Here is a 13,627-nt window from a genome sequence, read left to right as displayed (position 1 = left end):
GCTCCCCACCGTCATTGGAGAGCCCGATGCAGGGCTCGGACTCAAAACTGCAAGTTCATGACCTGAACCTAAACCAAGAGTTGGAGGCTTAAGTCACTGAGCCACATAGGCACCCTGAAAAATATAAATCTTTATTAGGGTAGCAATTCATTTACATATAGATTATATCATCACACTATATTTAAACTGGGTGATTCAGAAAAAAATATTAATCAAAATATTTAGTTTCAAGTGTCTTTCTTGCTACCTACATTATATTTTCACACAATTCTAAAGAGAATAGCTTTAAACCTTTTGACGAAAGATATTTCAGTTGTCTGAAGACTGCATTTATATCTAGGGGTAAAATGATTATATCATTTATGATATAATAGACCTTTGGCCTTTTTGCCATTATCAACTGGCAACTATATCATAGACAATTTTATCTCATTCCTTTTATATGTTTTTTTGATCTAGAAAATAACAGTATAAGCACATCTACATAATTTATTATATTTGACAATTCTAAGTGGTCCCAGTTTATGGTTTTTCACCATGAAAATTCATTGAGAGCTCATCATTTCACCTTGTAATTAAGTATTGAAATTTACAGTTCTCACAATAAGTATATTCTGTCTTATAATCATAGATACCTCCTCTTACTTTCTGAGCCTTATTCTCCAGACTTTATGCTGCTTAAAATCTTCACATTCGATTCATGTTTTGCTTGATTTGATCATTATTGGGTTTTATTATTTACAAACAAAAATACCTCTCAATGCCTAATTTCATTTGAAAGTACCATGTAAAATTTAGACTTATAACAATTTTGTTTTTTTACATTTACATATAGAAAGATTATAGAGATATTTGAGACTTATATATCCTTTTGTTTTGTAGCCTAGAATATTTGGTGAGTTTGAGCTACCATGTAATCTACACTGAAAAGGCGATGTGTTAAGTTACAGTCAAACATTAAACCTAGATTAAGCAGATCTGTTTATGAAGAAAGATATTATGGAGGCACCAGGGTGGCACAGCCATTGAGCATCTGACTTTGGCTCAGGAAGTGATCTCACAGTTTCATGAGTTCAAGCCCCACATCGGGCCCTGTGCTGTCAGCATAGAGCCTGCTTTGGATCCTCTATCTCCCTCTCTCTCTGTCCCTCCCCCACTTGTGCTCTCTCTCCCTCTGTCAGAAATAGACATTTAAAAAATTAAATATATTTTGTTGCTATCATATTTGAGTTTGAGAACCATCCTGTAGATAATGGGAAATGTTAAATAACATTTTTAGGCAGGGTTGACATATATGCCAGCTGTGGTCGCAAGAAAACTGTAGGGACATTTGTTTCGTGCTACCCTAAATTTGTGCGGCATCCAGTTGGGAGGCATTCCCTAAATAGGTAGTAAGTAAGGTCTGCCTTCCATTTAGAAAAGGCAAAATAGGGGCACCTGGGTGGCTTATTGTGTTTACCATTGGACTCTTGATTTCAGCTCAGGTCATGATCGCAGGGTCATGGGATTGAACCTCTGTCAGTTTCCACACTGAGTGTAAAGCCTGCTTGAGTCTCTCCTCTCTCTCTCTCTCTCTCTCTCTCTCTCTCTCTCTCTCTCTCTCTCCACCCTTTGTTACTCTCTCCTATTCACTCTGTCTCTCTAAAATTAAAAAGAAAATATTAAAAAAAAAGAAAAGGAAAAAAAATTTGGCCCACGTCCTGAGCAGCTTTGCATTAAGCAATAGATATAAGCAGGGTTATTTGGATGGTTTTCTTTGCTACTCTGAATCCTAAGGACATGATATAAGTATGTAAGGGAGAGTGGACACAAAGATTTCTGTTTGGTGTCAGGAGGGCAGAAGGACTGGTGCTGGAAGCATGTAATTGAAACACTGAGGAGTATCCTAGCCTCTCAAGTATGAGGTAAGGAAGAAGGGCCAACACTGTCACCAAGATTCAGTAGTTCTCTCTCCATACTCAGGTGTTCTTTTTCCAATTTTAGGTCTAATCTCAAATGGCTGGTGTGTTCCAGCTTATTGATGACCCTCAGCAGCTTTTTCCTTGATAATTCTTGAAAATAAAAGATTTATATTAATGTTTCATCAGCAGTGATAACGTTATGTTACCAAATCTGGACCAAGACTGTTTGGCTGGGTTTGAGTTTGATCCTTTTCTTTGACAAAGTGGTAGAGTTAGGGTCATGCTAGCCACATGGTATTAGCACAGAAAAAATGTTTCTAATAAGAAAAATCAGATTATGGTTATTAGAATAAGAGCAGAAGTGTGACAGGCAAAAAGAACAGATAGTTAAACATTTGATGACTCTTGTAATCTATTTTTCTTCATATTCCCTCAAGTTAGGCATAATCAGAATTGAATCCTCGTGTATTGGGTGTAATTATATGTGTACCTTGTTTTAGGTCTTATAAAAGCATCATTAGATTTGATAAGGATGAGATCGATTATTTAGAGGGTAGATGAAACAACACAAGTCTGCTTACAAAACTGTAAAAAACTGTGTTCTTAATGTCTAATTGTATCAAGGTGTGATTCCTTCTGGAATTAAAGAAGAAGTCTGATCCCTAGTCACAAGTGGAAAAGTTGTATCAGTGAACTGCCTGGGAGTCAGTATTCCTTCTTCAGGGCTTTGAGCATCCATGCTTCTGAAGAGTGTGCCATCTGGGAACAATTTTAGTATGGACGTTGACAAGCCTCCCTTGTGTCCTATAATCAGCCCCTTTGTGGGCGATTATAATTATTATCCCCAGTTCTGAGTATATTTCAAATAGTGAAATATTCTAATTCCTAAGCTTTGGAAATGACATTTAGCTTAATGGAAACATATTACTTTATATGCTTTACACAGTTGCCCAGGATTATCAACTCTCAGCACAGACGGTGGACACATAATGTAATCACGGCTCATTTGGGGCCCAGGGGTATCCGTTGAACAGTGGCAGCCTTCCCTGTATAGTTCCAGGTACATTGTCCAGGGCCAACATAAGCATTCCCAGTGAAATAACGTGCTATTCATTGCTTTATCACATTTAAATTGAACAGAATGAAAAGGAAGGAAGGAGGAAAGAGATAAGGAAAAAAAGAAAAAAGGAAAAAAGCTTTAAGTAAAGGTGCAAACTTGCAATAGTATAGACCGCTGAATTTTAAATACATTATTAACTGCATTAGCCTATCTAATAAAGTCACTTATTTGCAGATGATATGTGTTGGTACATAAGTCTTCATATCCAACATACTTCACCTATCTTGTCTCAATTTTACTTATCTTAATTTTTAATTTTACTATTACTTTTTAATCCAAAAGACTTCTTTTTTATCCTCCACCCCCTGAGCTGTTACACAGGGGCAAGTGAAGTATGTGATGGGGAACATTGACAGCAGGGACTTCCTGAGTTGTCACAGGCTAAGTGCCATGCTCCCAGTGAATGCAATGCCATCTACTAGGTTAGAGAGATGAATGATATTGAATAAATGTATCATTTTACCTGGAACAGTTTGTGGGGAGGTCCTGCTGCCATGTCATAGACCAACCCTTGTCTTTCACCTCAAATTTATCAAAGATAATTGTGGGTATCCACATGGGTGTCCCCAGTGGTGGTGTGCTGAAGAGAAAGCTAATATTTCCCAGATGTCACTAACAGTGAAAGAGCTTAAAGGAAAGGTGATGTTTATGGAAGTCAGGTGGGCCCCTGTGGAAGGCAAATCATGAGTAGATTTGGAAAAAAAATTCTCTTTTTCAAACCAAAGTCAATAAAAGAACAGACTTCCTCTTTCTAGAGCCCAGCTTTTTTTTTTTTTTTTTTTTCTTTTCCTTTCCTCCACTTGCAAGACTGGTACTGGCAGGTCCAAGATCTGGGGGGAAATAATTTTCATATAGTGGCTGATCTGGGAGGCAGGTCAAAGGGCAATCCCATGCTTCCGGCTGTCAGGACAGAATTGCAATCCTCCTACACAACAGGTTCCTGAGGATGGACTAGGAATCTATCACGCTGGAGGAGACTTGGGAAGGGCTCATACTTCCCATTCGGCTGAGGCTCTAGGACCACGTGTGCAGTGGAGCAGGTGTGAGAGTTGTCAGACTCTGGGAAGCTGGAACTGTCTAGGGAGGGGAAATGCCTTAGCTTGCCAGCCTGACTGGAAGGGGTCCCGCCACGGACACTGGATACTGATCCACAGCCACGGGACCAGACCCATTCAAGCTGTGGTGGGTGGCAGAATATGCAAAAGTGTGGTTTGGTCCACTGGGAAGAGAAACATCACTGATTTGGAGGCATGTTGCTGTCATTCCTCAGGATTACATCTTTACTCCGGCTCAAGGGACTCAATCCCTGGGGGCTCTTGACACGGCTAAGAGCTCTGGAAGTGCTCATCCACCTGCTGCTGATGTCCCCTTGAAAACAGATGAAAACGGCACAACAGAAATTCCACTCAATCTTCATAGGTCTCTGCACATCCACAGCTGGCTTCTCTATTACTCCCATTGCCAGTGACACAGGGGACAGCTTATTTCCTGGCTGTCACCTGAGACCACTCTCGCTGGGCAGTGGTGTGCTGAGACGGCCGGAGCTGCCTGGTCCACTTTCAAGCAGCTTAGCCTTAATTTTACTTTTTCTGATAATTTAACTCTTTATTTTGAAATAATTTTGACATAGAAAAAGGGCATGCCGAATTAGTACAGAATGTTCCTGTGGATCTTTACTCGTAACCTCTAAGACAACATCATCTAGAGCACTAATACAATTATTGAACCAGAAAATTAACATTAATACAGTACTACTCAGCAAACTGTAGACCTTATTTAAATTTCATTTCTTTCCACTAAAACAGCAATAAAACAGATGAAAAATCTAAGTGAATATGAAACCGTTAGAGATAATGAAGATACTTTATCTACAAAGATAATGCAGGAAATCAAAAAGGGAAAAATAGAACATTGTATGATAAAAAATTAAGATTGCGTATGTCAAAAGTATCGTAACTATACACGAACAGAAGGAAAACTAGAGTATTTTTTAACCTACAGTCTGAGCAACATCGCGGAGTTAGAACATCAGTATGTATCCCATCATTATAGTTTATAAGCTTTTAAATATAGGAATAATATATATTACATTCTTTTAAAAACTCTAATCTTGTGCTTTATTGTATGATGTATGCAAATATTTACAAAGAAAAACCTTACTTGAGTGAAACAAGGTAACTCCTCATTTGTGTAAACCATTTCATCGCATTGAAATTCTAAGAAATGAGCTTTCTGAAAATGAGCTTTTTAGAATTTTAACTCTTTGCTAAAGAGAAAAACTAGATAAAAGGTTCATTCAAACTGAGGCAGCTGTAGCCCCTCTTTGTATGACAGGAAAATAAAATAGGAAACAATGTTCAAAATAAGTTGGGAATTATCAGTGAGGAACTCTCATATTTGATGTATTCATTCATTCCATTATTCATTCATTCTGCATAAATTTTGTTCAGTTTGCTCACCGTGCTCATCAGAATGACTTTTTTTAAAGTCATTATGCATGAAATGTACTTTACTACTACATGGTTTGCTCTTGCAGAGACAATACAAAATCTGAATCCTGAGGGTTTCACCAAGATTTCTGTTCTCCTTTACCCTGTCTGTTTAAAAGCACCTCACTTGCCAGGACAAAGACAGAAAAGCCTGAGCATAATGAGATAGATGTAACTGAATAGCTCTAAGGGTTTAGATTCAGATGGCTAAGATGCCAGAAGTAACAAACATGCATCTATGAATCAAGGTCAACTATGGTAAGTTAAAAGAGTTATCATATCTGTCCATACTTGAGAGAGAGTACACTTATGAGGCTTAGAAAAAAAATGACTTCTGAGCATCAAGAAACCCTCTAAATATAATGCACAGTCCTCCAGAATGTAAGAGGATTCAAAAACTATCGTCTTAAAAGGGAATATAGACCCTGGTGGGGCTGTAACTAGATTATATTAGGATCCAAGGAGATCAGCATCTAGATGACAGTAGAAAAATAAATATTTGCTGTTTAGGGTCACTTGGGTGGCTCAGTCAGTTAAGTGCCCAACTCTTTGATTTCGGCTCAGGTCATGATCTCATGGTTTGTGAGTTAGAGCCGTGTGTCTAGCTGTATGCTGACCACTGGGATGTAAAAGCCTACTTGGGATTCTCTCACTCCCCTTCTTTCCCTCCTTTTCTCTGTCTCTTCTCAACCTCTCAAAATAAATAAATAAACATTAAAAAAAAAACTTGCTGTTCAGCGATGTGCTTTCAGAAACTAGCACTACAAACTACAAACTATTGTAGATTTGAAACATTATTTTATAAGCTACCATACCTAGATATAATAAAACTGCATTAAATGTAAGGCCAAATTTATTTTTAAATAAGCATGTTGATACTAATTCATCAACATTTTAATTGAATGAAAGAAACATTCTTCTACATTACAGATTAAACTCAGTTTGTATAACTATATTACATCTCACATATTTAGGAGCTGTTAATGTTTTATAAGTTCTCAGCCATAAACTATGTTTCTTTCACCAGAATAAAAGCTTGAAGAACAAACTCTTATCAGGAAGCAAGCTGTGTGGCATCCATGCAGAAGAGGTGAGTAAATTTTCTCTTCCAGTTTCAACGAAATAGAAAGTGCCAGAATACTAGTGCCAGATTTTTCTTTTAAAATCCCCAAATCTGGAGACTTTTCTTTCACTAACATAAATGAAAACATTGGAATAGGACAACTAAAACAGATTTTAAAGTTTTGGGTATTTTTGGATGTTTTGATACTGCATAACCAAAAAAAAGAAAAGAAAAGAAATTAAGCCAGTTAGCCATTACTTCCCTAAAAAAAGATTTTATGGGTTCCTTCCTTAATTGGATTATCAGTATTTCCTTATTAGCAAATATCTGAAGGTCCATGGACTTTTCGTTTTTTAAACCATCTACATGATGCCTACAAAGTTTTGCAATAACAAGTGTCAGAAGAAGGATTCTGGGGTTGATCATAAACCCTAAAGGACAAGTATGTCCCTCAGTTCTGCTTGCTAGCCAGAAAATTTATCTCACACGTTTCTTAGGGTGGGGTATGGAAAGTCATTCTGGTTAATCCAGATTTAACTAAAATCAATTTCCTGTACTCCGATCTCTCAGATCCATCTGCGATGTAATCCCCCATTTAATGTAGTTGAACTGCTTTCCCACAGTAGTTAGAAGTAAGGCACAGAGCTGGTGAAATCCCTCTATCATCTCCTAATGGTGGACTCATATTTCTTGTTATGATAACTCTTCCTGTTGTTACCACCTTAAAGCAGAAGGGATAGGGAAGATTAGCTTGTGACTCATGAGCATTGCTTTTTAGGACTCTAACTAGGAAGTAGTGATACATGTTTCATTGTGCCATATTTGCCAGACCTAGGTGACATGCCGAGCCAAACTGCACGGGGTCTGAACAATGTCCTTAGGTTGGTGGTCATGTGCCTATCAAAAACTTGGGATTTTGTTTTTAGTAAACAAGGTGGGAATACTTCCTGGTGGACATGTAAAATTCATTACTCTAAACACTTAAGTTAGAGTCTAATATGAAATATAGGAATGTTTTTAATGTCTTTCCAATAATATTGTGCATGAATTGAGTGGAAATTTTCAATACATGGAAATGAAAGGTTGATTCTCCATAAATAAATGATCAAACTGAAATGGGTTGTAGACATGAGCCAGGACAGTGTTTCTTCTATTGAAAAGTATGCTGTTTAATTTGCTACATTTCTAGAAATATTACATGTGTAAGGTGCAGTTTCTGGTTATTATTTTCAAGAAGATAAGCATGAGGAACTAATTTTTGAGTAAGAACTATGTGGATTGAAGCTATATTCTGGGATGGTGGCCATATTCCCAAAGGGCCCCCAAAACTCATGAAAGAGAGATAGCTCTTAGGAGAAGTTGCCTATACTATTTAGAAACCAAAAAACCCAAAAAACAAAAAAAAAGAAAAGAAAAACAAACAAAAAAACCAATAAGCAAGCAGCAACAACAATATGGGTCTACTTGTATGTTTTAGTCCCTTAGTTGAAGAATGAGTCATTTAAAAATTTTATCTCAATTTCTTATGAGGATATATGATATTTACATTTTATGAATTTCTAGATTCTTCATATATTAGTACTGTATAATGTTGACATAAATTTATTTATTTGACCTATTTCTATTTATTTATGGAAAATAATTTAGATTTAAAATTCTGGGCAAAGAGGGAGGCATGTGTATATTTTTTTCTGTCACATAAACACTTTTAAAGAATACGGTAACAGATGTAATTATTTGTGTTACCACAACCAAAGCAAAATAGTAATGTTCTCTATCAGTTTAGAAGCTAAAAAGGAGCTTGTCTTCGAAATCAGTGACTCTGAACTATTTATAGATAAATAAATATCCAGATCCCATTGATATCTAACGTCTTGCCAGTGTTTTAATTTGCCAATGCAGAATATTGAAAACAGTGGAGTCTACAATAAATACCGCTGCTATCATCTTCACTATTATTTCATGAAAGAAATGCTTCTTGGACATGAATTGTAAGAAAGAAAAAAACCTCAGAGACTAGCTAAAATGTTCTATCATGGCCACCACCTTTGTCTTTACCTTCTCCATCTTTTTATTTTACTTATGATCATTATCACAAACTTAATTTTACTGTGGACTTGTGAACACTTCATGACTCACAGGCATCAGCATGTAAAATAACATTTAAAATCATTAATATAGTTTTGGGGAGTCTGGGTGGCTCAGTTGGTTAAGCATCCAACTCTGACTTAGGTCATGGTCTCCTAGTTCAGGGATTCGAGCCCCATGTGTTATGCTCTGGACTGACAGAGCCTTGAGCCTGCTTTCGATTCTGTCTCCCTCTCTCTCTCTCTCTGCGCCTTCCCCACTCATACTCTGTCTCTCTCTGCTCTGTCTCACTCTCTCTCAAAAATAAACATGAAAAAATTACTAAAATTCCCCAATATGGTAATACCTTAATGGTTTGAAGATTTTCCCTCTGACAATTTTAACTTTTCAAAATGATGCTAGGAAGCTAAAAGAAAAAACAGTGTCAATGGGGGTTTTAGATCAATGTGGATTATAAAATGCATGTACCAGGGGCACCTGGGTGGCTCAGTTGGTTAAGTGTTCGACTTCGGCTCAGGTCATGATCTCACGGTTCATGGATTTGAGCCCCACATCGGGCTCAGTGCTGACAGCTCACAGTCTGGAGCCTGTCTTCCAATTCTGTGTCTCCCTCTCTCTCTGACCCTCCCCTGCTCACACTGTCTCTCTCTGTCTCTCAAAAATAAATAAAAAACAAAAAAGAATTTTAAATACATGTACCCTAAATGTACTTATTCTTACTTTGTATACCCTCATCAGATCTTTTGATAGGTTTTGCTTTTGGACTCACTGAACATTAGAAGGTGGCAGGAACATACAATGTGGAGAAGTGATGAGTGATGATGAAAATTTCTAAAAAACATATTTCTAAATAACCTTAACTAAGCTCAGGAAATAGAGCTGTTCTTTCTCAGTGCAGAACAAGGACGTGTAGGCTTTTATTATAGTTCCTGAATTAATTACTGCATAACACAAAAAATGATGTTTTAATAATTAATTCAAGTTATGAATAAAAGTTGAAATTATATTCTGTGCATTCAGTATAAATATGCATTAAAATGAACACCCAAAATGGTCAAAATTAGTCTTTTCTGACTTATTTGGAAGAGTAGGGGAGAAATTGGGCAAACCATGAACACCACAGGTAGTGGTCATCTCTCATTCCCTATTGATAATGGTCAACATTAGTTTGTAAAAATGAAGTCTGTTGACCGAAGAGACTGTCCCGGCTGTAAATGAGCCCTGGAGAGCAGATTGGAACAGCAGGAGATACTGCCAATGAATTGTGCATTTGAAGTTGGAGGAGATCACAGAAATGATTCTTTTCAGTAACACAAAATTAAGGGTAGCGGTGAACAAACCAGCAAATGAAGCTGATATAATGAAATGAAGTTAATGTAACGAGTGAGATGAGATGTTTGAAATACTATTATTCAGGGTTACTTAGGGAATTTTGTGCCAGGAGAACAGTGTTATAATAAACGTAGAATCCTGAAGTAGAAGTATAAATTCAGGGGACTGAGGGCTTCAAGTGTAAGTTTTTATTCTTAAACCATATACCTATAACAATGGCTCTTTATTCTCTTATGCATTATATTATAAATTTCACTTTCACTATCAAGTCATTCAAGTTAAAGAAGATGCCTTTTTTTATGGAAATGGAAAATTAGTAGCTAGTTTGTAAGAAAACATAAATCTGCGCAGGCTCTGTGGCGCAATGGATAGCGCGTTGGACTTCTAGCGCGCACCCAGAGGAATTCAAAGAAAACATAAATCTTTACTTCTTCAAGGTATAGACCTTAACTGCATAGTTCTGAATTATTAATTTGTGAAGCTCTTTCTTCCTGCTTCCCATCCACCTGTCCCTCCCTCCGTCTCTCTCTCTTTATCTCAGATCACCACTCTCCCCACTTCATTTTTCCTTTCTCCCCTTTCCCTTTTCTCTTCTTCCTTTCCTTTATATCTTCTCATTTTATTTTATTTTTGTTCTTTCTTATCAACTTCCTGATTCAATAGATCACGAAATGCAGTGGGCTCATGATAGGGATGTCTCTGAAGACTGTGTCTAATATTAGAGCCTTGCAGTGGTATAACACAGATAGCAATTTTAAGATTCTACTCTACTTGATGGTGCTTCCAGCATTACACAATAATTTAGGAATAATAACACCATCCTAATACAGTCTCCCATTTGGCAAACTCAACTATCTCACGTCATTAGACATGTTCTGAATATAGTGGGAAACTGAATGGTATAGCTGCATTTGGTTCAGTGAAGGACTCATATACATTCACTGTAGCTTTGAAAATTATAGTATTTCAAAAATATGAGTGGGCTTTATTTGTTAAAGAGGACCTTCATAAAAAGGACCTTAAAGAAGATCTTGTGTTTAGTATGTACTATGGCTAGCTCCTTTGGAAATTTAGTTTTATTGAGATATAATTTAAATACAATTCATCCCATTTAATTTTACAGTTAGAAGGGTTTGATTGATGTAGAGCAAATCAAATATTAAAGATATAGAACATTTCCATCATCTTCCAAGTTTTCTCTTGCTGTTTTGCAATCTCTACCACAAACCCTCAGCCAATGTCAGCTACCAGCTGATTTCTGTCCCTCTCCCTTGGTCTTTTTTTACAATGTAATATAAATGACATTATTATAAAAAACAGCTTCTAATGACTGGGTTATTCCACACAGTATAATGCTTTGGAAATCCATCCTCACTTTTACATGTTTCAGTACTTAATTCATTTTTTTTTAAATTGCTCAACAGTATTTTAGTATTTCATGGTTACACCATAAAATATTTGCTGTTCACCAGTTAATGGACATGTAGGTTGTTGTTTCCAGCTTTTGACTATTATGAATAAAGATATTATAAACATTTATGTTTATATTGTAATTTCTCTTGGACAAATACCTAGAAAGCATTGCTATATAATGCAGTGTGTATATTAAGTTTAACTTTATAAGAAACCAACAAACTATTTCCCAAAGTGATTATGCCATTTTACATTCCTCTTTAACTCTTTTACTGTTCTTTCAGTTATCATTTTTTATTTAATGATGACAATCCATTTGTTTTTGTGTTCTCCTACTGAGGAATCAGAACTTGTCATTTCAGATATACAAAGTCAAATACCTGAGGTTCTCATGTTAGAATATTTGAAATTGCGTCTGTGCTGGAAAAATAGGAAGGCATGATCATCATCTGTGACTCACCAGATATCTATCCATAGGCTAGTCAACCATGTCTGCTGAAAGAAATGTCCTTTTTATAAGGCACTTTTATATTTAGCATAGTCCTCTAAAAAGTGCCTTCTTCTGCAGAGCAAACAACCTTCACTTCAGTATCTTAGCTGCTTTCTTTACTTCCTGTCACATTTGCTTGCTATCCTCCCTCTGGACATACAGCAAATTCAAACTTGGTTGTCAACTTAAATTTACCCGTATTTAATCTTAAAAAATAGGTAATTGCAGCTAAGCAGTGAAAACTGAGGCCTACATATACATAGAGAATATTTAGCATCTAAAATTGAATTGTTGGACATGCTCTGGTGACTAAAATTTTGTGTGTGTATGTGTGTGTGTGTGTGTGTGTGTGTGTGTATTCTTTTTTGGCGGGGGGATGCTAGGGAGAGAAACAATAAACTACTTTATTTAAATATTGCCTTTTAAACAATATGGTTCCTATTGTGTGCCAACTTTACTCAAATAAAAAATTTAAACGTTAAATTTATAGTAAAATTCCTACAAAAAATTAAACAGTATGGTTTCTTTGCACGGGTTTGGTTTTTCTCTTCCTGCCTGGACTACCTGGATGTCTGCCTTCTAAAGCAGCGATGAGCTTTTGCTTGACGGCAGCATTTACTCTTAAACAGTGTAAGATAATTTTAATCTTCAAGTTTGAAAACACAAATGAAATCAAGGCACTAATCTATGTTTCTGTTCTTGCAGTCAAAAAAAATCCAAGCCCAGCTGAAGGAGCTTCGTTATGGGAAGAAGGATTTATTATTTAAGGTAAGCATCTTTCTCCCATCCCCCTCCACCAGCCCAATAAGTGAACTGTAATATTAGTTAACTTACATTTAATTTCTGGGTTTTCATAAGAAGTAGAGCTGCATTTGACTGCATTGAAGATGTTTTCATTTTCTTGCCTTCTTAATTAAGGGAGATAAATGCAGATATCGTTTCCTGGGTACATTCTTAATCAAAGGTAGGCATCATTCCAAAGTATTTAAAGTCTCTTCATAACCTTCAATTACTTTAATTCAATATTGAGGAATACTGCATTTCAGAATATTAACATTAAGAAGAGCATAGATTGAGTGAATTTCCAGAGATGAGATCCACTGTTTATCTACATTCTTGACTTCCAGAGACCCCTGCATAAATTTCTTTATTACTAAAAGTCTTCATGTTTGTTTAATCATTGTTGATTGATTTTCATCGTTGATACTTTTTTTTTTTTACATGACTATCAAGTCAACATCTGTGTATAGATAGACGTCTACCACAAATTATGGAATAGTGCCCCCCCGAATATATCCACTTGCTAATTCCTGGAAGCTGTGAATATTATACTTTATGGGAAGAGAGACTTTTCAGATGTGATTAAATTAAGGGTCTTCATAGCAGCAATGTCAACAATAGCCAAAACATGGAAGGAGCCTAAATGTCCATCACCTGACGAATGGATCAAGAAGATGTGGTATATATTCACAATGGAGTACTACATGGCAATGAGAGGGAATGACATATGGCCCTTTGTAGGAAAGTGGATGGACCTTGAGAGTGTCATGCTGAGTGAAGTAAGCCAGGCAGAGAAGGACAGAAACCATATGTTTGCACTCATAGGTCTAGCAGGAAAACAAGAGAGACCTAATGGAGAACCAGGGGGAGCGGAGGAGGGAGAGAGAGTTGGGGAGAGAGAGGGATGCAAAACTTGAGAGACTATTGAATGCTGAGAATGAACTGAGGGTT

At 36.6% G+C, this 13,627-nt stretch overlaps 1 protein-coding gene across 3 annotated transcripts in view; it reads left to right on the top strand.

The window, feature by feature from the left end:
- Nucleotides 1-13,627, top strand: part of LUZP2 (leucine zipper protein 2) — a 454,470-nt gene that overhangs the window by 324,558 nt on the left and 116,285 nt on the right. For all 3 annotated transcript variants that reach the window (XM_029915060.1, XM_029915061.1, XM_029915062.1), the window contains exons 6-7: nt 6,538-6,600; nt 12,602-12,664. In XM_029915060.1, the coding sequence (XP_029770920.1) occupies nt 6,538-6,600; nt 12,602-12,664 (126 nt within the window). The remainder of the gene's footprint in view (nt 1-6,537; nt 6,601-12,601; nt 12,665-13,627) is intronic.

This window comes from Suricata suricatta, chromosome 11 (assembly GCF_006229205.1).
Source record: "Suricata suricatta isolate VVHF042 chromosome 11, meerkat_22Aug2017_6uvM2_HiC, whole genome shotgun sequence".
In the NCBI taxonomy this organism is placed as follows: domain Eukaryota; kingdom Metazoa; phylum Chordata; class Mammalia; order Carnivora; family Herpestidae; genus Suricata; species Suricata suricatta.
The sequence above is the reverse complement of the archived record's forward strand: the minus strand, read 5'-3'. Positions and strand labels throughout refer to the sequence as shown.